The sequence below is a fragment of the Aedes aegypti genome, chromosome 3, assembly GCF_002204515.2.
Source record: "Aedes aegypti strain LVP_AGWG chromosome 3, AaegL5.0 Primary Assembly, whole genome shotgun sequence".
NCBI classification, from domain to species: Eukaryota; Metazoa; Arthropoda; class Insecta; order Diptera; family Culicidae; genus Aedes; species Aedes aegypti.
This window is the reverse complement of record NC_035109.1, coordinates 132845251-132865304: the sequence shown is the minus strand read 5'-3', so window position 1 is coordinate 132865304 and position 20054 is coordinate 132845251. Positions and strand designations below refer to the sequence as shown.

General features: G+C 35.9%; 1 protein-coding gene across 4 annotated transcripts in view; it reads left to right on the top strand.

Moving 5' to 3' along the window:
- Positions 1-20054, top strand: part of LOC5571073 (synaptic vesicular amine transporter) — a 155206-nt gene that overhangs the window by 71728 nt on the left and 63424 nt on the right. For all 4 annotated transcript variants that reach the window (XM_021849911.1, XM_021849910.1, XM_021849909.1 and 1 more), the window contains one exon: positions 9056-9336. In XM_021849911.1, the coding sequence (XP_021705603.1) occupies positions 9081-9336 (256 nt within the window). In that variant the 5' untranslated portion in view covers positions 9056-9080. The remainder of the gene's footprint in view (positions 1-9055; positions 9337-20054) is intronic.

Here is a 20054-nt window from a genome sequence, read left to right as displayed (position 1 = left end):
TGGTTCCGTTTGCCTATATTGACCAATGGGATTTTTAAAGCGAAAAAAGGTTATAGCTCAGTTTTGATATTTTACACACATAATATGGATTGAAAGCTTGCATTTGACATATTTGTTGTATAAATACGGTTTTCCATTTATTTTTTATTGATATTTTCTCTTAGGCTGGCCAAAACTGGTGCTTTTACCCTACGTGTATTTTTATATGATGAAAAATAGCATGCAATGCGAGTGTATCGATTTTATTGCGAACTAATCTGTACTCTTATGCGACTTAATTTATGATAACAAAGTTCTTTTGACGGCTGCTACGGATTGATCCGACTTACTTTGTACCGTGAGGGACCGAAATCCGTACACTTGGACTAATTATCACTATTTTAGTATTTAAATGGCTTAATATTCAGTATTAAATGGACACATCTAATCACAATAAGTTATAAATTGCTGGTAATGCCAACTGTATATTAGTAGGCCATGATTTGAAAATTATAAAAATCAAAATGTGATCGCTTGCCATTGTGCTGTGTGGTTCGTTTACCTTCTTAGCGATTTGCTAACAAAAGTGGATATAGTTTTCAACATATTAGGGGAAGGGGTGGTAAAATGAACAGGGGTGGTAAAATGAACACCGTGCCTTTTACCCAGAAAAAAACAAATTTCGATGAATTTTTATCACGCACGGACGATTTAGAGCATAAATCGGAGTGTTCGTGTTGATACGTAAGTCAATTGAAGTGAAAATATCAACGAAAACTAAGATTTTAGAAAACCACGTTTGAAAATTAGAACTGACGTAACTTTTGGCTCGAAAGACTTGAGGTTTTTCAGTGAGGAGTATATCGTTATGATACGATGTCAAATCTGGTACCTTTAGAATTATTTTTAATGAGTTACAATCATTAATGGATATATTTTCGGCAAGGCAATAAAAGTTTTCAGAAATATTTGTTTTGCACACGTTTTTTGCATGATGTTCATTTTACCACCTACAGCTGTTCATTTTACCCACATAGTGCAGGTAAAATGAACATTTGCATCGTTTTTTGCTAGCGATAAAAGTATGTGAAAATTCAGCTATTCTATGTTGTGCAATAGAGCTATAAAAAATCCTCGTTTTTCTATCATAAACAAGATGATTTCCTTAAGGTGTTCATTTTACCACCCCTTCCCCAAACAATAAAATTCCTAATTTTTTGAGCCCGCTGCTTATCAAGATGTCTTTGAATAGTAAGTATTTGTTATTCCAATGCAGTATATGCCGTTTCTGACCAGTACAATAACTATTTTTGAGGTTTATTATACTGTACGGATTTTGATTCATATTTTCAATTTAAATCTAAATCCGTACACAGGCAAAGTTCAACATATTTCATCATGTTCTAGCCAAAAGGGTGAAAGCAGGTATGTGAAATCTATCGATTTTGGTGACGTCTGTTCATTAATGCATTAATGTATAGGTAACTTCGTACATCGGGAGGTAATTTCGTACGTCACGGATTTCGAATCACAGGTGTACGGATTTTTATTCAACCTTATTCAGGTGTACGGTTTTCGATTCAAGGCATGTCATTTTTATTCCTATTTTTTAATGATTTCTACTAAACTTTTAGATCTTGATGTAATTATTTACATCTAAAAAGATGTTAAGGTAACTGAAAAAAGGCTGATCGGTTCTCTATACAAACCCACACATTTCAATCATCGGCTTTTATCTGGCTAAGTGATTAGGTGTACGGATTTCGGTTCCATACGGTACGAGTATACGGGACGACATATGAACTCAGAAAATAACGTTTTATGCGAGGAAACCCATCGATCAAACGATTTCATTCACCATGTAGTGCGGGTGTGATATAATTTGTATGAATAAACGACTTTGTTCGTAAACTCTTATGCGACTTCTGGTTGTCTGGGAAATTTGTCACTAGCGCCACCTAGTGGGTAAATTCTCAATCAGATCCTTCAGCGTCAGATAGCCCTTGATATTCTGAATAACTTTTTCGAAGAAACCAACATTCTGTCTGATTTAGATGTAGAAATATTCGTTAGAGGCCAATTTTGGGGTCAAGAAGGATGTCTCACCTAAAGATTGTAAGACCAACTAACCGCATTTACTACGAAATTTATTTCAAATTAATTGATCTGCTGGTCTCCGAATTGTGGTCATTTGAAAATTCAAGGTTCGTCTCGGGCTTTTAAGGGTTGAAATATCATCCATCCATGAGCTGATATTTAGGTTCAAATTTTCAGAAATTACTGAGGATTTCCCCAAGAAAAAAAAAACAAAAGAAATTCTAGGAGTCCCGCCAAAATTGTTTTTACGATCACCAAGCAAGGATTCATTTCACAAATTCTTCAAAGAGTTCAACAACAATTTTTCTAACTTTGCCTTTGAGGTTCTTCCTAACGTTTGTTTTCAAATTCTTGCAACAAATCATTTAGATAATCTCTCGAAAATTTTTCAAGCATTGCTTTTAAAATCCGTAGCATCCTGGATTTTCTGCAAAAAACCTTAAATGATTCTTCCAGATGTTACTCTAAGGATTTTTCCTAATGTTCCACAATACTTTCATAAGCCATTAAACAGGATTCAATTGGGAAAATATTCTTGGTGATTTCCAAAAGAGGTTCTTCGCGGATCTTTCTTAAATTTTCCAAAAATCAATTTGATGTTGCTCCTCGCATTCCTTCAATAGGGGACGGACCTGGTGTAGTGGTTAGAACAGACGCCTCTCACGCCGAGGACCTGGGATCGAATCCCATCCCCGAGATAGTCACTAAAAAAAATTCAGTGACGACTTCCTTCGGAAGGGAAGCAAACCCGTTGGTTCCGAGATGAACTAGCCCAGGGCTAAAAATCTCGTTAATAAAGAAGATAAAAAACTATCTTAGAAACTTAGACTATCTTAGAAAAAATATGTTATAATTTCTTCAAAATGCTAACGAAAATATAAAAAAAAACATCAAATATTCCTCTAAAGTTTCTGGCGGAATGTTCTTTCAAAATCTCTTCTGAGAAAATTCTCACAAATATTCAGAGCAATTTGTTTGGGGATTCAGAGAACAACATTAGTGTTTCCCCTGGGATGCCGTCCTAGGATTCTTAAAAAAAAACAAACATTCGTCCTAATATTTTCAGGAGATTTTTTTCTTCAAACAGCACTCACCATCCTACGGGGCAATTTTAAAATAAATTTCTCAACAGATTCACTAGAGCTTTTCCAATTCATTCTTGAACTCCTTAAAAAAAAGCTACTCCAGACATTTCATCAGGTATTTTTCTGGTTCCAGAAATTACTTCATATATTTATTCGAACGTTACCCCTGGAATAATTGCACAAATAACATCTAGAAATCTATTCATTCTCCATTGTTGATTCAGTAGCTACTCCAGGAAAACATAATATTTTAAGATTTTTTTTACAAACTTCTTTAAAAATCACTCCATATCCAATTCATAACAGGTTCTTAAAGTGACACATACAAAAAAAACTTGGTTAGATTTGTTTGATAATTTCAGCTTAAATTGAATTTGGAATGTTTACTAAATTTTTGTCGAAAACCACACAAGAATACACCATGGAATTTCTGTAACTTTTTTATGAAATTTTTGAGTACATTTCACAGAAAACCTTAAGTGATTTTTATACAACTTGCTACAAAAATTCTTGTTCTTATTTCTTCCTCATTTATGATGTACAGTCGATTGGTGTTGAAATTGATGGAATTTTCACTGGTATATATATCTAACATCTTAAAAATGTTTTGCCTAAAATCCGAATTTTCATAATACTATGGCAATCAGATTGACGCAGAAATATCAAACAAATTATTTATGGTAAAATTCGTAATGTAAAATTATACTAAATTTAAATCTTTAAGTATGAAAAGATTTTTGCACGAAGATGGATGACGAAGGTGGACAACGAAATGACGAAAGATAAGTGATTATTTATTGGTGAATGGTTACATGAGCATTAAAACCTCTCTAATTAATAAAAAAAATAACTCAAGAAGTTCCATCTTTAGAAAATATCCTTGAAATCTAACAGAATTCCTTCCTTAACTTCTGATGGATTCCTAAGAATTCTGTCACAGTAAGCTTCTAAGAATTCCATCTTGGAATTGCATAAGAATTCAACCCCAGGATATAGATTCCAATTCACTCTATAAATATTTTTTTTTAATCGCTTCCCCCTTTCCAGTTATTTTGCTCAATGTTTCTTCATAGATTTCTTTTTCACTATGCTGGAAGCAAAAGTGGTTCCGTTTTTTTGTTTTTTTGTTTTTTTTTTTTCAAAAAATATCCTCTGATGTATTTTGCTAAGCCAATGATGCTTGGTGGATTATATCACTAATAAGTTATAATACACCATAGTTAAAATTTCATGTAAACTTTGATAAACCAGTATTTTACACAATTTTGGTAATCTTTAGCTCAAATTTGTGACGTGTATTTCAGAAACCGTCTTATTCTAGTTCAGCCATCCCGAATTTATTAGATATACACGCCTTGATCCTTCAAACACGCTGTGTTGTATGGAAAATACAAATTTGAACGAACCTAACCTGAACAAGGGGTTTTTTGATTCCATTAGTAGCCCTTTACACAAAATACCCTCAAGTACACTTTTGAATGTTTCTAACAACTTTTAAAACGAAAGCAATGTGCTGAAATGTGTTTTAAAAAGTTATAACCTGTCACATATAAATATCACTCTTTCACTGCAGTGTCCAAGCGAGTAAATTTTAAATTCCAACCAAGTTTTTCCCATTCATAAGCTGGTTTGTATGCAAGAGTTATTCAAATATTATTACAACATTTTACATTTTAGCACTTCAGTTCCTTTGGCATAACTGCTAGGCAGAGTTTATGAATGGAGAGTTGCGCAAAGAGAACTGGCAACAAGTTCCCCAATCACAAATCATTTAATAATTCTGACCACCTATTTTACTGTGTGCACTTTCCAGTGACTTCACTCAAATGCACTCTCAATTTCAATGTTTGTTCACAAAGTCGCAAAGAATAAAATTGAAATTGATCTCTGGTTTTGTAATTATAAAGTAATCACAATAACACTTCATTGTGAGTAGAGAATTGCAACAACACGTACAACAAACAGCATGAATTCAAAAACTTGATCTTTTTCGGTTTCCGCTCGACGAGAAACTGAGAAAAAACAGTGAATTTGCCATTTGCCGCCCCGCGTAAGTCTGGATTGAATAACTATTATATCGTTTTCAAACTAACTAATTTTGTATAGTTTATTGTTTATTTAATTTCAGTTGCATTTCAACCAAGAAACGGATTTATATATTTCCACTGATGAAGAGGAATTACTTACAATACATGTAACAAGAAGGGAGTTTATTCACAAATTATAGGCCCTAAAGAGAAATTATTTCAATAAATCATCGTATTACACCGCAACTTAAACCGTAGCAATTTTTTTTTTCAATTTAGTCATGATAAAAATACTCATCTGGCCCCAAAACGTGTTTGTTTATTTTGCTCGATAGGTAGACGATTTGACGGTTCAATAGTTAGACTTGGTTTCAGTCTTCGCGCAACTCTCCATTCATAGACTCTGCTGTTAGACACATTCTAGACTACATCATGATACTTTGGTATATATGGAAGTATTTCTGCAGAAATGTTGGAATGCATTTCGTAAAAAATCTCCAGAGAAATTTATTAGATCTATGACGAAATCCTTGACGGAATTCATATAACAATTTGTTGCACATTCTTGTATAAAACAATCAGGGGGTAATGTGTTAAGGAATATTTTAGGCATATCCAAAATATACATGAGCTTTGGGAGAAATTCGTGAAAAAATCATTCTAACGCTTCCATGATCACTAGAAGATTTCTAAGTCTATCTGCTAAAGGAATTCTATATCTGAAGAAATCTGGAAGGAAAACATATATTTGAAGAAATATGTTAAGAAATTTCAAGATTTAGTTGAACTTATGAAAAATATTTACTGGAATCATTGAAAAAAATCTTGCTAAATACTTTCAGTATTTCATGGAAGAATCTTAATGAAGCTCATAACGTAATGACATGTGTATTGAAAGCATCTCATTTGATGGAATAATTTGGGGAATCCTGAAAGGCCTACCCGCAAGAGTAACTAAAAGAAATCATGAATAAATCCGTGACAAATTGCTGGGGTAACTTCTATTGAATTCCTTGAAATGATACTTTGAAAGGCTATTGTGATATGCCAAGAGTTCTTCTTCTTCTTCTTAGCATTAAGTTCTCACTGGGACAGAGCCTGCTTCTCAGCTTAGTGTTCCTATGAGCACTTCCACAGTTATTAACTGACAGCTTTCTTTGCCAAATTTGCCATTTTCGCATTCGTACATCGTGTGGCAGGTACGATAGTACTCTATGATCAGGGAAGTCCATGAAATTTCCATTAGGGGAATTCGGGGTAAAACCGACACCCTAAGCTTATTGATAAAATTTGTGTACTTTCGCTTGTTAAACGAACCTAAAATTGTTGTAGAATCACATATTGGTTATAAATCTATCAATCCTTGCGATCGCTGGATGATATGTTAAGCTTAAATAGTAATTTAAATCAAATTGAAATTTCATCATTTTTAGGTGAGACAATTTAGAGTGCGGGTAAGATCGACACCCTGTTGGGGTATAACCGACACTTCCATTTTGAGTAGAATTTATACGTTGTGAACATCACCATCACAATGCATATTTAAAAGAATGCTTTAAACGTGACTTTCGACATTTATGACCCCTTACTCCAAAGGATTAATCACATATTACGTAAATTATTGAGGAGAGGCCAAAGATCCACTAAATATATGTGAAAATTTCAAATGTCCCATGCTAAGGTTACAAAGTTGGGATGAATACACATGGATATTATTAATTTGTGTTCATGGAATGCTTACGAAGATGAAGTTGTAGCGAATGATTGGTTTTGAAAATAAATACTGTTTTATTTTAACAAAACAGAGAAGTGTTATTATTTTTAGATGATAAAAGCTGTCGAACCTCATAGTTTGTAAATAAACAATAAGATTAATTTATGTGAAAATTATTCAAATTCTATTAATTCTTCAATTTAAAATGAGAAAAATTTCTTCAAGCTTCATCAAATTAGTTGAAACGTGATAACATAGAAATATTTGTTTAATATTTAATGATAGCTTGTGGCAAGTCATATAGTGTCATATTTTACATGTTAACAAGTTCGCCATCCGTGAACTTCACTGTAATTCGATAATAAAGACTCACATAAACTACAGAGATAGTCTTCCGATTAGAAAAATTCCCTGAAGTTCGATTATGAAGCAAAGAAAGGTGTCGATTTTACCCCAAATGAAAGTGTCGATCTTACCCCGAGTGGACATTTATTTTTCAATAGCGTTTTCAGCTGTCGAAAAATCAAAAATTAATTTCTCCTTCATGTTGTATCAACGTAATAATAGTAAATGATGATGTAGACGCACAACAAAAATGACATTTTAAAAATGTCACATGCGAAATAGTTAAAGAATAACAGCCAAATATTGCAACTGCTGTTGTCCTATATTATCCAATATGATTTTGTTATTTATTTTCGCAGTTTATTGGTAGCGTCAGTTGTAATGTCATTCGAAACACAACATTTCACAAGTGAAGATAAAGCGTGGTGGAAACTGCATGAAAATCTGCTCAAAACTTGAAAAATCAAAGGGTGTCGAGCTTACCCACAGTGTCGGTTTTACCCTGATTTCCCCTACGAAAAGATCCTGGACCGACCGGGATTCGAACCCAGACACTTCAGCATGACTTTGCTATGTAGCCGCGGACTCTAACCACACGGCTAAGGAAGGCCCCAAGAGTTATTTGAAAGTAATTCATGGAATAAATACTGGTGGAATTTATCTTAGAGAATTATTGAAGAAACTGTATGAAATTCTTCTATAAATTCAACGGCAGTGTACAATAAGACACCTATGGTTATCCCGGGTCTCTTACTGTTATAAACTCAAAAATTTACGGTCAATTCAATTAAATCTAAACTAAACCAAGACACCAAGATAATAAAAGGAAAGTTTGCTAAATAAACAGGAGCAAACTAAATTTGTTTGAAACTTACTAACGGACATCAATCTTCTGTAAAATACGACCACTACCGCGGTAACATTTCATCGGATCACATAATTCTCTGTCACCACTTTGGTTCTTAAGCCTACGAGAGAGACATTTCACCTTGGGGAATCATGAGATATGATGCAGGATATTTCAATTGTCCTGCTGCTCTGCTTGTGCCATCTTTCTCGTGAAGAGCAGATTTTTTTTTGTTCGTTCTTGTGCAATATTTATTAGATCCGATCCGGCCACCACTGTATTACAGCTGCCGATGCTGAGCACGTTTTATAGTGCCACGAAATAGATGCCATCAAAGATAATATCTTACTCGTATACTTTCTTTCCATAGCCCGACGCACAGAAGTCCAATTTTTTTAAAAAGCTGATGAAATCCAAATTTCAAACATGATATTAATTGGAAAACTAAGTCCAAAGTCCATCTATAATACCAGATAGTCAACAACACATACGATAATTGTTCAGTATTACGAAACTGATCGTCTCTTAATACTAAACAATTTGCGTTCCGTAGTTCAAACAAACAATTTCGTTATATAAAATCTTATATAACTTAAATCGCCTTTTTAAGTCTAATGAATAATTAGAGGAGAATCACCTTGCCTAGAGGTTTGCCCAAACACTCGTTTTTTTTTTTAATTGAGAGTCATGAAGTCATGAGAGTCAAAAACCAACATATGGTCCAAAACATATCTGCAACCATGATCAAAACATGTAAAACATTAGGAAAGCGTAATTCTTGCCAGGGTTTTTTTTTGAATCCAGACCACTGTGCGACATTCACTCTCAGGACGAATGAAAATAATCCTCTTTTGATTTCAATCTCTTTCCATGGAATCACCCCGTTCCGGTCTGAACGAAAAAAAATGCTCCTTTCCGCTGCCCAAATTACGCATACGGACCCGGCCGCTCACCCATACAGTCAACAGGGCTCTCAGTGAGTTGCAATGCAAACAACGGACCCGGGGGGAAACGGCCAAGGACCCACCGCTGCGGCTAATAACAACTACAACAGTACCACGTCGTCAACAGCTTTGCCGCCAAAACCACCGTTGCCACCACCACCACAGCTGACGCCGCCTCCACCGGGATCATGGGCAGCGCTGAAGGCCAGCATCTTGCGATGGCGCGGTTCGAGGCGCCTGGTGCTCGTCATCGTTGCCATTGCACTGCTGCTCGACAATATGCTGCTGACCGTCGTTGGTAAGTACCCTAGACTCCCCACCCTCTCCACTATGGGGCTGAAACCTACTTTGGTTGGCCAAAATCTCTAGCGCTGCACAAATTGAGAGCTCAAATTTTAAATGCCAATAACGGCGCCGGCCACGTCGTTATGGTCTTCGGGGAAGCGAAGGAATGTTAGTTTGACAACCATTAATACAAGATACCGAAGAATCATCTGCATCTCCACAGTTCTCATGGGAAGGACATTGGGTTAGTGGGATACGGTAAGAATCTGAGCGTCACCTTTGGTTGGTGATGTGATCCATGATATATCCACACCTAACCGTAATGACGATTCGATAAACGCATTTGTACGCCGAACAAATGTTCATCGCTTGCTCTCGCAACAGCAAGCGATTACGGTCAAAAGATCAAACACAAATAACGCACGCTCAAAAAAGGAGTTTCTGTGCGCAATCCGCGTTCCGCAACACTATTTTATCTTGCTACGCGAACGACGCGCAACATGATTGATCCGGCTCACGTCACCCGCCCCCGCAGGAGCAAGTGACGCGACCAAAGAATCAAACACTACTTAGTATAGACCTGAGTGAAAAAAAAAACTATAACTCTCACTGCTCAGCGAATACTCAACGGATTTCATCGATTTTTTCCCAGTACACCCGATTCTGTTTTTGCACGGATATTTTTTACACGGCCGTGCAAAAAAAGTTTCCATACATTTTTTTCGCCAAAACCTTATTTTTGCATGAAACGTCGAGAAATTGTGTTACTTTTTTTGCACGGTTTTTGAAATTTTGAACTGAAAACTTTTTTTGCACGGTACGCATCCCCCGTGCAAAAACAGAATCGGGTGTATACTCGTACACATATCTTGTTTCTAAAAGTGGCCAAAAGATCGCGGGAATGTTCCTGTGGCCGGAGTTATTCCGATGGGTCACTGGGTCAGGTCGGGTGAAAAGGGTACAGTACAGGGCCCTTGTAGGTAGACAAATTTCAAGTCACAGATAATTTCCTGAATCGGCTATAATATGGTCACTATATAGGGTGTCCCAGAAAGTATGGGCAAATATTTAGAAAATCAATTCTTATCTGGTCAGCACAGACCCCACATTTTGTTTTTGTTTTGAAAAATAACTAGTAAAATATGTTTCTATCAAAATATTTCGCCGTGAAGAGTTCAAGTACATTGTGTCATTGATGTTTTACAGAAATTTTTGTTTGAAATGTTGTTTAGTTTTGTTAAAGAACACTTGAAAAAATAATAAAATTCGAAAAAAAAATCGTATTTTTCTCTCCACATGAGACAACATTACGAAGTTATAACTCTTCAAGTATTTTAAATAGTAGTAAAAATAATACATTTCAGATTTACGAATGATTAATTCCTATTCTGTTGGATAGGCAACTTTAATTATTGATTTATTCATGTTTTACGTAAATATAAGGATTTGTTATTGACTATTTTCAAATCGACTACGGCTGGAATTGAATTTTAAGTTCCACTACAAATTTTACGTGCTTAAGTTTAAAAATTCGATTTGAATTAGTGATAGTCTGATCAATTATCATATCGTCATTAGATTATTATTATACGCACTTTCCGACATTGAACAAATTTTGTAAACCAAAATCGCTCAAAAATAACGCGGTTTGCGCAAGACTGATAAGAGATGCTTAAAAAAATGTAACTTAATCAACACAATAAAAATTTTATTATTCATTAAAAAACCGCAATTTACTCTTGTTGATTACAATAATGAAATGTGTAAAAATCAGATTTTTATCTTCATTAGTCTTGAAATGGCAGTATGGTGAAGTCGTACCTCATATCATAGAACTTTCTGAAAAACGCATCAGCGTAAACCTTTTGAGAAAAGATTGAATAGGATAGTCATGTGTCCTGCAATTGATTGGCTCTACAAATATTAATTTTCGTGTCCCCGGGACGCCTCAAAACCACGACAAAGTGGTCTATTTGTCTCTAAATATCTGTGCCAAGCTTATTGGAATGCATTTCAGTGAACTATTATGTTTGATCTCTACTTTTCAAAAATTGGAATCAAAACTATAGCCGGTTCTTCAAGACATTAAGTGCGAGTGGCCACATCTGGTATATTCTAAATGGTGCAAACCTTTTCATTTATAATGTTGAATATCAAATTTTAATGATTTATGCGAATTAAAATGATTGTCATTGCAAATAAATAAAGATAACTATGCATGCCCTAAAAAATAGTCGATTTTTACTCGACTTGACCCATTGACCTGTTGGAATAACTCCGGCCACAGGCATATTCCTGAGTTTCACTGGCCACTTCTAGAAACTAGATATATGTGCCAGTATACTGACAAAAAATGATATGAAACTATTTAGTATTCACTGAGCGATGAGGGTTTTAGCATTTTTGCTTTCACTCAGGCCTAAACGGGTTAATCATTCTGCTATTCAATTTGACCTACTAAACCAACCATGATCAAAATTGCCAATACTTATCACCCGTCATCTGTAATATTTTTTATATTTCTTTTGAAACAGCTTTGAATACAACTTTCTATATTGTATCAGAAAGCTTCAAATAAGAGGATCAGGAACGTTGGCGTACTACTTCTTCAGTTTACTGCCTATGGGAACGTGACTAGGGGCACAAGTCGGTCATTGTGACGGACAACATTGAATTCCGAGATGTTTTACCTTAAATTGGGCTCGCGAATACCCGCGAGATTTTCGTTAGGCAATTGAAAAAGTGTTGAGGGGGAGTGCCTTACTCTTCCAAAGTTCCTACGTTTTTGATAAAATAACAAATTTCTACAGAAATTTCAAGGGAAATTGTTAGAAAATAAATAGTTTTCAAAATAGGGTGATCACGTCCTCTTTCTCGAATATAATTAACCCGTTAACGCCCAAGGTATCTCACAATTGGAATTCAGCTCCGTTTTTGTTATTCATAGTCGTATTCCCATAAATTAAACCTTAATTCACCAAAAAAATTCAAGTCTATGGTGGGGATCCAAAAAAATTCTTGAAAGTGTGTCGTCCATATCTAGCTGTTCTATAAGTTTATTTTCGAGATTAATCAAATATATTTTCATGCAGTTCGACCCATTACAATGTAAACAAGTTGGAAAAAACTGCTGGTGAGGGGTAATTCATAAATTACGTCACGTACAGAAGAGAAGGGTGTTACAATGAAACGTGACTACCCGTATAAAAATTGGAATCCATACAAAAAGTGTGAAACAGAGGAAAATTGAGGAGGATGAATATGGCAAAACATTGCGTGGCGTAATTTATGGACCTTGATAAAGAAATTGCACCATAGAGAATAAAAATTTCAGAGGCGAAAGGTTCATGCCAGAACTAAATCATTTAGTGACTTCAATTCAATTTCTGCTCTACCACGTAAGAAAGATACAGACATACATACATTTCCATACATGTACATGTACAATTATGCACATTTAAACCATTTATACCAAAAACAAAATAAAATCTTACATCAAATATTTTGATTTAGAAAAAAAAACCTACAGATGTTTCAGAATAGTCTTTAAAAAGATTATATAAAACTTGCCAGCTGATAATGGAAACATAACTATCAAAATATTTTTTTCTGGGTCAAGTTATTAGTATACAATGTGACTCGGATCTGATAGTGATTGAAATATATATTTGGCAATATCAGAATTTCGATAGTGCTGATCAAAAGTTATTTCTTTAGTCCAATGACAGTCAAATATTGGACTCCAACTATAACATGCTTAACAGATGTGAATACTTGAAGCCAACATTATTCGGCTATAACGTTGAAGTTACTGCATCACTGATGCATATATTCACATATTTACCGATAGAACCGAATCCACGCGGTCCAAGATTTTTGACACTAGAGCTGGCCAGAAAACCTGGGGAGCATACTGAAGCGTGCCCACTCAAATGTCACAGTTCTTGGTCTTAGTGAGTTCAACAAGGAAAGCTCTTTACTGCTACCTCAACGCGTCGCTGGTTCTAAAAAGTAAACAACCATACAAAACTACGATCAAACAATGGTGAAGGCGTAATCAATTTTCTCGAAAACATTCATTTTGGGAATTAAGTAGAATTTTCTGATTAAATAGGCAACAACGCACTGCAGTAGCGCGTAGTAAATAACTGCTTGCAAACAATTTCTTTCAAGCGCATTTATTACCTGTAATTTTGCGAAAAATAATTTTTACTTTTCCACGTTTAAGTCATAAAACTGGTTCTGGATTTAGGTTGGCGGCTATTCAATTTTACTCTCATTTGACAGCCGCCCTTCACCCTTGGAGTTCAGTTCATGGATGGATAAGTCAATTTGTCGTTTTTTTTTTCGTTCAATACTCCCTTCAAAAGATCAAAAGATCTAAATGGTGTCAAGGTTCATCTAAAAACGTAAGGAGCATTGCATCCGAAATAAGCGGTTGTTGCTCGGATCGATAGTAAGTATCCATTGTTTTGATCTAGGCTGACCAATTTCTTATTGGTTGTTTCCTTGATGTTTCGCACATAATAACAATACCCAGCTAATATGTTTTTTTTACGAAAATATCTCCTTTTATGTCGAAGATACCAGTTTCGAGAGTTCGATTTTTTTCAGTCTCATCGCTGGACTGATATAAAAAATTAAATATTTGACCAATAGCGCCACCTTGTGAGTGTTTTCCGAACTGATATGGTTTTAGGCGAATAGGATTCATTTAATTGTTCAACATTGTCCATGACATAAACTTTGTATCTAATCACTTGACTGAGATATTAGCAAATAAAATCTTTGCCCACTAGCGCCATATTGTGAGTGTTATAAGGTTTTATGTGACTAAGTATCATTTAGTTGTTCAACATTGTCGAAGACAACAATTTTGTATCTCATAACAAAACTTAGATGCCAGCAAATACAATATTTGCCCACTAGTGCAATTCAGTGAACTAATAAGTTTTCGGGCGAATAGAGATCTCATTCAGTTGAACACATTTGTCGAAGACACCAATGTTGTATCTCATCACTGAACTGAGATATAAACAATCGAAATGTTCGAGCATTAGCGCCATCTTTTGAGTGTTTTCCGAACAAATAAGGTTTTAGGCGAATAGTTCTCATATAGTTGATCAACTTTATCGAAGACAGCATTTTTGTATCTCATAACTGAACTAAGATATAAGCAAATAAAGTTTTGGCTCACTAGCGCCATCTTGGGAGTGTTTTCCTAATTTATAAGGTTCTATGCGAAAAGGTATTATTTAGTTGGTGAAGCAAGCCATTTTAAAGTCAGTAAGCATCGAAGCAAAAAAAGGTATTATTTAGCACCATTTTTGTATCTCATAACTGGGCTAAGATATAAGCAAATAAAGTTTTGGCTCACAAGCGCCATCTTGGGAGCGTTTTTCGAATATATAAGGTTCTATGCGAATAGGTATTATTTAGTTGTTCAACTTTGTCGAAGACACCATTTTTGTATCTCATAACTGGGCTTAGATATAAGCAAATAAAGTTTTGGCTCACTAGCGCCATCTTGGGAGTGTTTTTCGAATTTATAAAGTTCTATGCGAATAGGTATTATTTAGTTGGTGAAGCAAGCCATTTTAAAGTCAGTAAGCATCGAAGCAAAAAAAAAGGTTTTATTTAGCACCATTTTTGTATCTCATAACTGGGCTAAGATATAAGCAAATAAAGTTTTGGCTCACTAGCGCCATCTTGGGAGTGTTTTCCGAATTTGTAAGGTTCAATGCGAATAGGTATTATTTAGTTGTTCAACTTTGTCGAAGACACCATTTTTGTATCTCATAACTGGGCAAAGATATAAGTGAATAAAGTTTTGGCTCACTAGCGCCATCTTGGGAGTGTTTTCCGAATTTATAAGGTTCTATGCGAATAGGTATTATTTAGTTGTTCAACTTTGTCGAAGACACCATTTTTGTATCTCATAACTGGGCTTAGATATAAGCAAATAAAGTTTTGGCTCACTAGCGCCATCTTGGGAGTGTTTTCCGAATTTGTAAGGTTCAATGCGAATAGGTATTATTTAGTTGTTCAACTTTGTCGAAGACACCATTTTTGTATCTCATAACTGGGCAAAGATATAAGTGAATAAAGTTTTGGCTCACTAGCGCCATCTTGGGAGTGTTTTCCGAATTTATAAGGTTCTATGCGAATAGGTATTATTTAGTTGTTCAACTTTGTCGAAGACACCATTTTTGTATCTCATAACTGGGCTAAGATATAAGCAAATAAAGTTTTGGCTCACTAGCGCCATCTTGGGAGTGTTTTCCGAATTTATAAGGTTCTATGCGAATAGGTATTATTTAGTTGTTCAACTTTGTCGAAGACACCAATTTTGTATCTCATCGCTGGACTGAGATATAAACGAAGCAAATATTTGTACGCTGGAAAGTTGTTTCATATGTTGCTTATAAATGCGACATTTGTTGGCGTCTGTGCGCCACCTGGTGAGTTAATTCTGAATTAAAATAGTTACCAACTGGAAGTCAGCAGTCCTGTGATCAACTTTGCAGAAGACAATTTTCTCCTAAACCTCTTTATTTTCAAGATATTTGCACTACAAGTACTGTCCTATTTATAGGACGCTGGGCGTTCGGGGCTTCTGTCCTATTTTTAGGACGCTGGGCGGATATGGGTTAAGTAAAATGGCTATCAAAGTTTATTTTGAATGTCAATTAGCGACATTTCCGAAGGTTTTAGAGAATAGGTGCCTTTAGATCATATGTTAGCAACATAACAAAAAATAATTTTGCAAAAAAAAAGCTTTTTGCTAGGATGCTTTTATAAAAGGGTAAAACTGATCTGCATAAGTTGTAAGTTATCTAGGTCAAATTCCATATTTTTAGAATAATGCTATAGTTCACCCAAAGTAATTTTTCAAAGACGTTAAATATCTAAAATACAGATGTTTTGACCAAACTATGTTTCTGCTCCATAGTCCCCCCTCCCCATTCACCAGTTGACTGAACCTTTGAAACTTTTCTTCACGCCAAAGTCGATCCCAGCGGAGCGGTTCCATTATTTAATCATAATTCATAAAACGTTAGCTTGCTCAAAGTTTCCTGCAATCCATTTCCGACACGCCGGAACAGAGTGCAACAAGTTGCAGCGATCCAAGCCACACAAAGTGCGCGACAATGACGTATTTCCTTTTTACGGCGCTCTTCACCCGTAATTCGCATGCAGAACATGCTTTCCATCCATTTCCCGCTCTCTTTCTCTCACTAGTGTTGCTTACTGTGAACGACTCCCGGTCTTTTGATATTCCTTTCTTCTGCACAATGCAATAATGGAATCCAACAACCGGAGCTTCTCTTCGCCCATAGTGCTGTCCCTTGAGTCCGTCCCTCAAGCAAGCAAGCAAGCAAGAATACCGCCATCGTAGAGGATTATAATCCTCTTGTCGTCCTTGAGGTCCGGGAGGTGACAACATGGCAAAAGGTACCTACTAAAAGAAGTTATCAAGACGCAAGAACCGTGCTTCACCAGATTTCCACTCGGCACATTCACATTTTCCCACATTTATATACATCTGCTGGCGCTCTTTTCGGTGTCATCCATTTTCTTCTTTCTTTTGGTTTTGCGTTCCAAACAGTTCAAGACCGTGTTCTTCTTTTTCGTTGGCGGTACGTTTCAACTGGAAGTATGCTGTAGTGTATATGGGCTCTAGAGTGGTTCAAATAACACAAAAAATGAAAATTTCATCCCTAGATCAATTGAACAATCCATAAAATGAGAAAACAATTTTGAAAAATTTTCGCCCTCTTCTGGTTGATGAATTTTATACAAAGATTATTCGTTGCTCTCGTTATTGGGTTTGATTAGCGAAGAAAAAACTAAATTCGATTTTTGTAAAATGTACTTTGCATAAATTGCATTATAAACTTTTACTCAAGAGCGTTTTCAAATGCGTCATAACATAAATTCTTGACCTGACTCCCCTATCTCCATCAACGTAATGGAAGTTGTAAATGGGCCCAAACAATTGTCGATATGAGAAGAGTTTCAAATGGTACACACGCAAGTTATTTTATGCCAATCGTCCATAATGCCTGACATCCATTATGTCTAATGTCTTTATGTCTAACGTTCATCATTCCTAACATCCATATTTCAGTTTCAAAGCTAGTTTCAAAGGATAACAAATGTTTTAGATAATTTCAAATTGAATTGTATGTTAAAAAGTTCAAGTTTCAAGTTAAATTGGACCAGCTCAAGCTTCCGTAGGAAAATCCTAGATATCAAAACTTTTCAGCTTGAGCATTCGTACTTGTAACTCCGTGATTGATCAGAATACAGAGAGTCAACAGATCTAGTTTGGGAGAAGCATACCATCCGTAATACACATTTTGAGGACTCGAAACTTATATCAATAACGGCGCAGCCCACGTCCTTACGGAGAAGGGAAGGAATGTTAGTTTGACGTTCATTATTACTAGAGACCAAGAACACTTTTGTATCTCCATGTTTTTCACATGTAGAAGTTTTGTTAGCCGAAGGGTTTGACAACTACATTATCATCTTGGTAAATGAAGCAATTCATGTAACCTCAATTTAAGAAGTAACTCATTAGACCGTCAACATTTTAAATGTCGAACTATTCAAAGGATGTTTCTTGGGACTGCGAAAAAGAAATAAAAGACTAGGTATGTATATCTCAAAATTTTGTAAAACATGAATGAGCTTATGTCGACACTTATAGTGACGAACACAATTCCCACATCCACAATTAGTTTAACAAATACATAAAAATAACGTTGTCATGATACAGATGTGTGTTATCACAAGCATAAAACGAGCTCACCAATTGAAAATTCATTCTCGACTGAACAGTCAGCTAAATATCGAAGCTTCGTTAGAGAGGTGTCCGGCCATTTGCCGAATGCCGTTTGGCCGAATCACGAACAAAAAAATAATCAAATGGTTTATTCACAAATTTCATAACGTCAAAAATGACCTTTTTTGAGACCCACCCACCCCCTCGTGACGCATTTTGTATGAATATTTTTCAAATTTTGTATGAACTGTAACATATTACGGACACCCACCCACCCCCTTCAGCCTCTTGACATACAGTCGGGTCTCCTATTAAACGCATTTCTATAACGTGCACTCCTATTACGCTTACTCCTATAAGACACACCAGAACCTTATGGGAGACCCAGGGCTTATGGGATTTCATCACTTTGGGGGTGTCGTTGAATATCTCGTATGCCAAAAGAGATAGCACAGTACTGTCTTCGGCGAAGTTTCAGTGCTAAGAACGATCTGCCATTAGGAGTTGATGATCATCCTTTTAGTTGAGAACATGGCCGGTAGGGACGCTTTTTCTGATTTGCACTATATGAACCATGAGGAATAAGAATGCAAAACTTTTAACATATGATATCTCTAGATTCTGATGTTTTGGAAGGTTGGTGTCTTAGGAAGAGTTGTTCAGTAGCACAAGGGCTGACATGCGGTGGTCATTCTGATACAGAATTACGCCACCAGGCGGCGCTAGTGGGCATGGCATTTTTGTTTTGCGCATAGCTCAGTAGCCTGATCACTTAGAGAGATGGCGTCTTCGGCAAAGTTACTCAGTATCACAAGAGCTAACATTATTTGAGCCGAAAGTATCGAAATGTTGCCACTAGGCGGCGCTAGTGAGCATTGAATTTTTGTTTTGCGCATAGCTCCGTAGCCTGACCACTTAGAAGGATGGTGTCTTCGGAAAAGTTGCTCAGTATCACAAGGACTAATTTTATTTGAGCCGAAAGTTTAGAAATTTTGCCACAAAGCAGCGCAATGTGCGCATAGAATTTTTATTTTGCGCATAGTTCAGTAGCCTGGCCACTTAGAGAGATGGCGTCTTCGGCAATGCTGCTCAGTATTACAAGAGCTAACATTTTTTGAGCCGAAAGTTTCGAAATGTTGCCACTAGGCGGCGCAAGTGAGCATTGAATTTTTGTTTTTCGCATAACTCCGTAGCCTGACCACTTAGAAAGATGGCGTCTTCGGCAAAGCTGCTCAGTATACAAGGGCTAACATTATTTGAGCCGAAATTTTGCGACTAGGCGACGCAATGTGCGCACGGAATTTTTGTTTTGCGCATAGCTCATTAGCCTGCCTAGAAAAAAATACATACATTATTTTTTACAATGGGATAAAAGTGTGGCTAGTATCCTAGTATTTTCGACGGATTGGGAGAGTTTTTGATTAATTATTTGATATGAGAAAGAGTGAGGATCTGTTTACTACTCAAATGTGTGATCGTTAGCTATTTATGTGAACCAAAGAAAAAAATATGTATGTTTATTTTTATTTCGTCTTTGCATGAACTCCAAATTTACCAAGATATGGATTGGATAGAAATTAAGTTAGGTTGGAATGTCAATCATTACTAATAAATTAGGAAATACATTCGCTAACAATCTTGATGAGATTACTAGGACTGGCCTTATCTCTTTAGTTACACGGCACTCTTGTTTGAATACTTTTAAAATACAAACCTTCATTTTTATAACAATAATTCAATGCTATAAAAAAAATTTCCCCTTGTGGTACTGAACAACTTTTCCGAAGACATCTTCTGATCAGTCTACTGAGCCATGCACAAAACAAAAATTCCATGCCCACTAGCGCCGCCTGGTGGCGTAATTCCGTATCAGAATGACCACCGCATGTCAGCCCTTGAGCTACTGAACAACTTTTCCGAAGACACCAACCTTCCAAAAC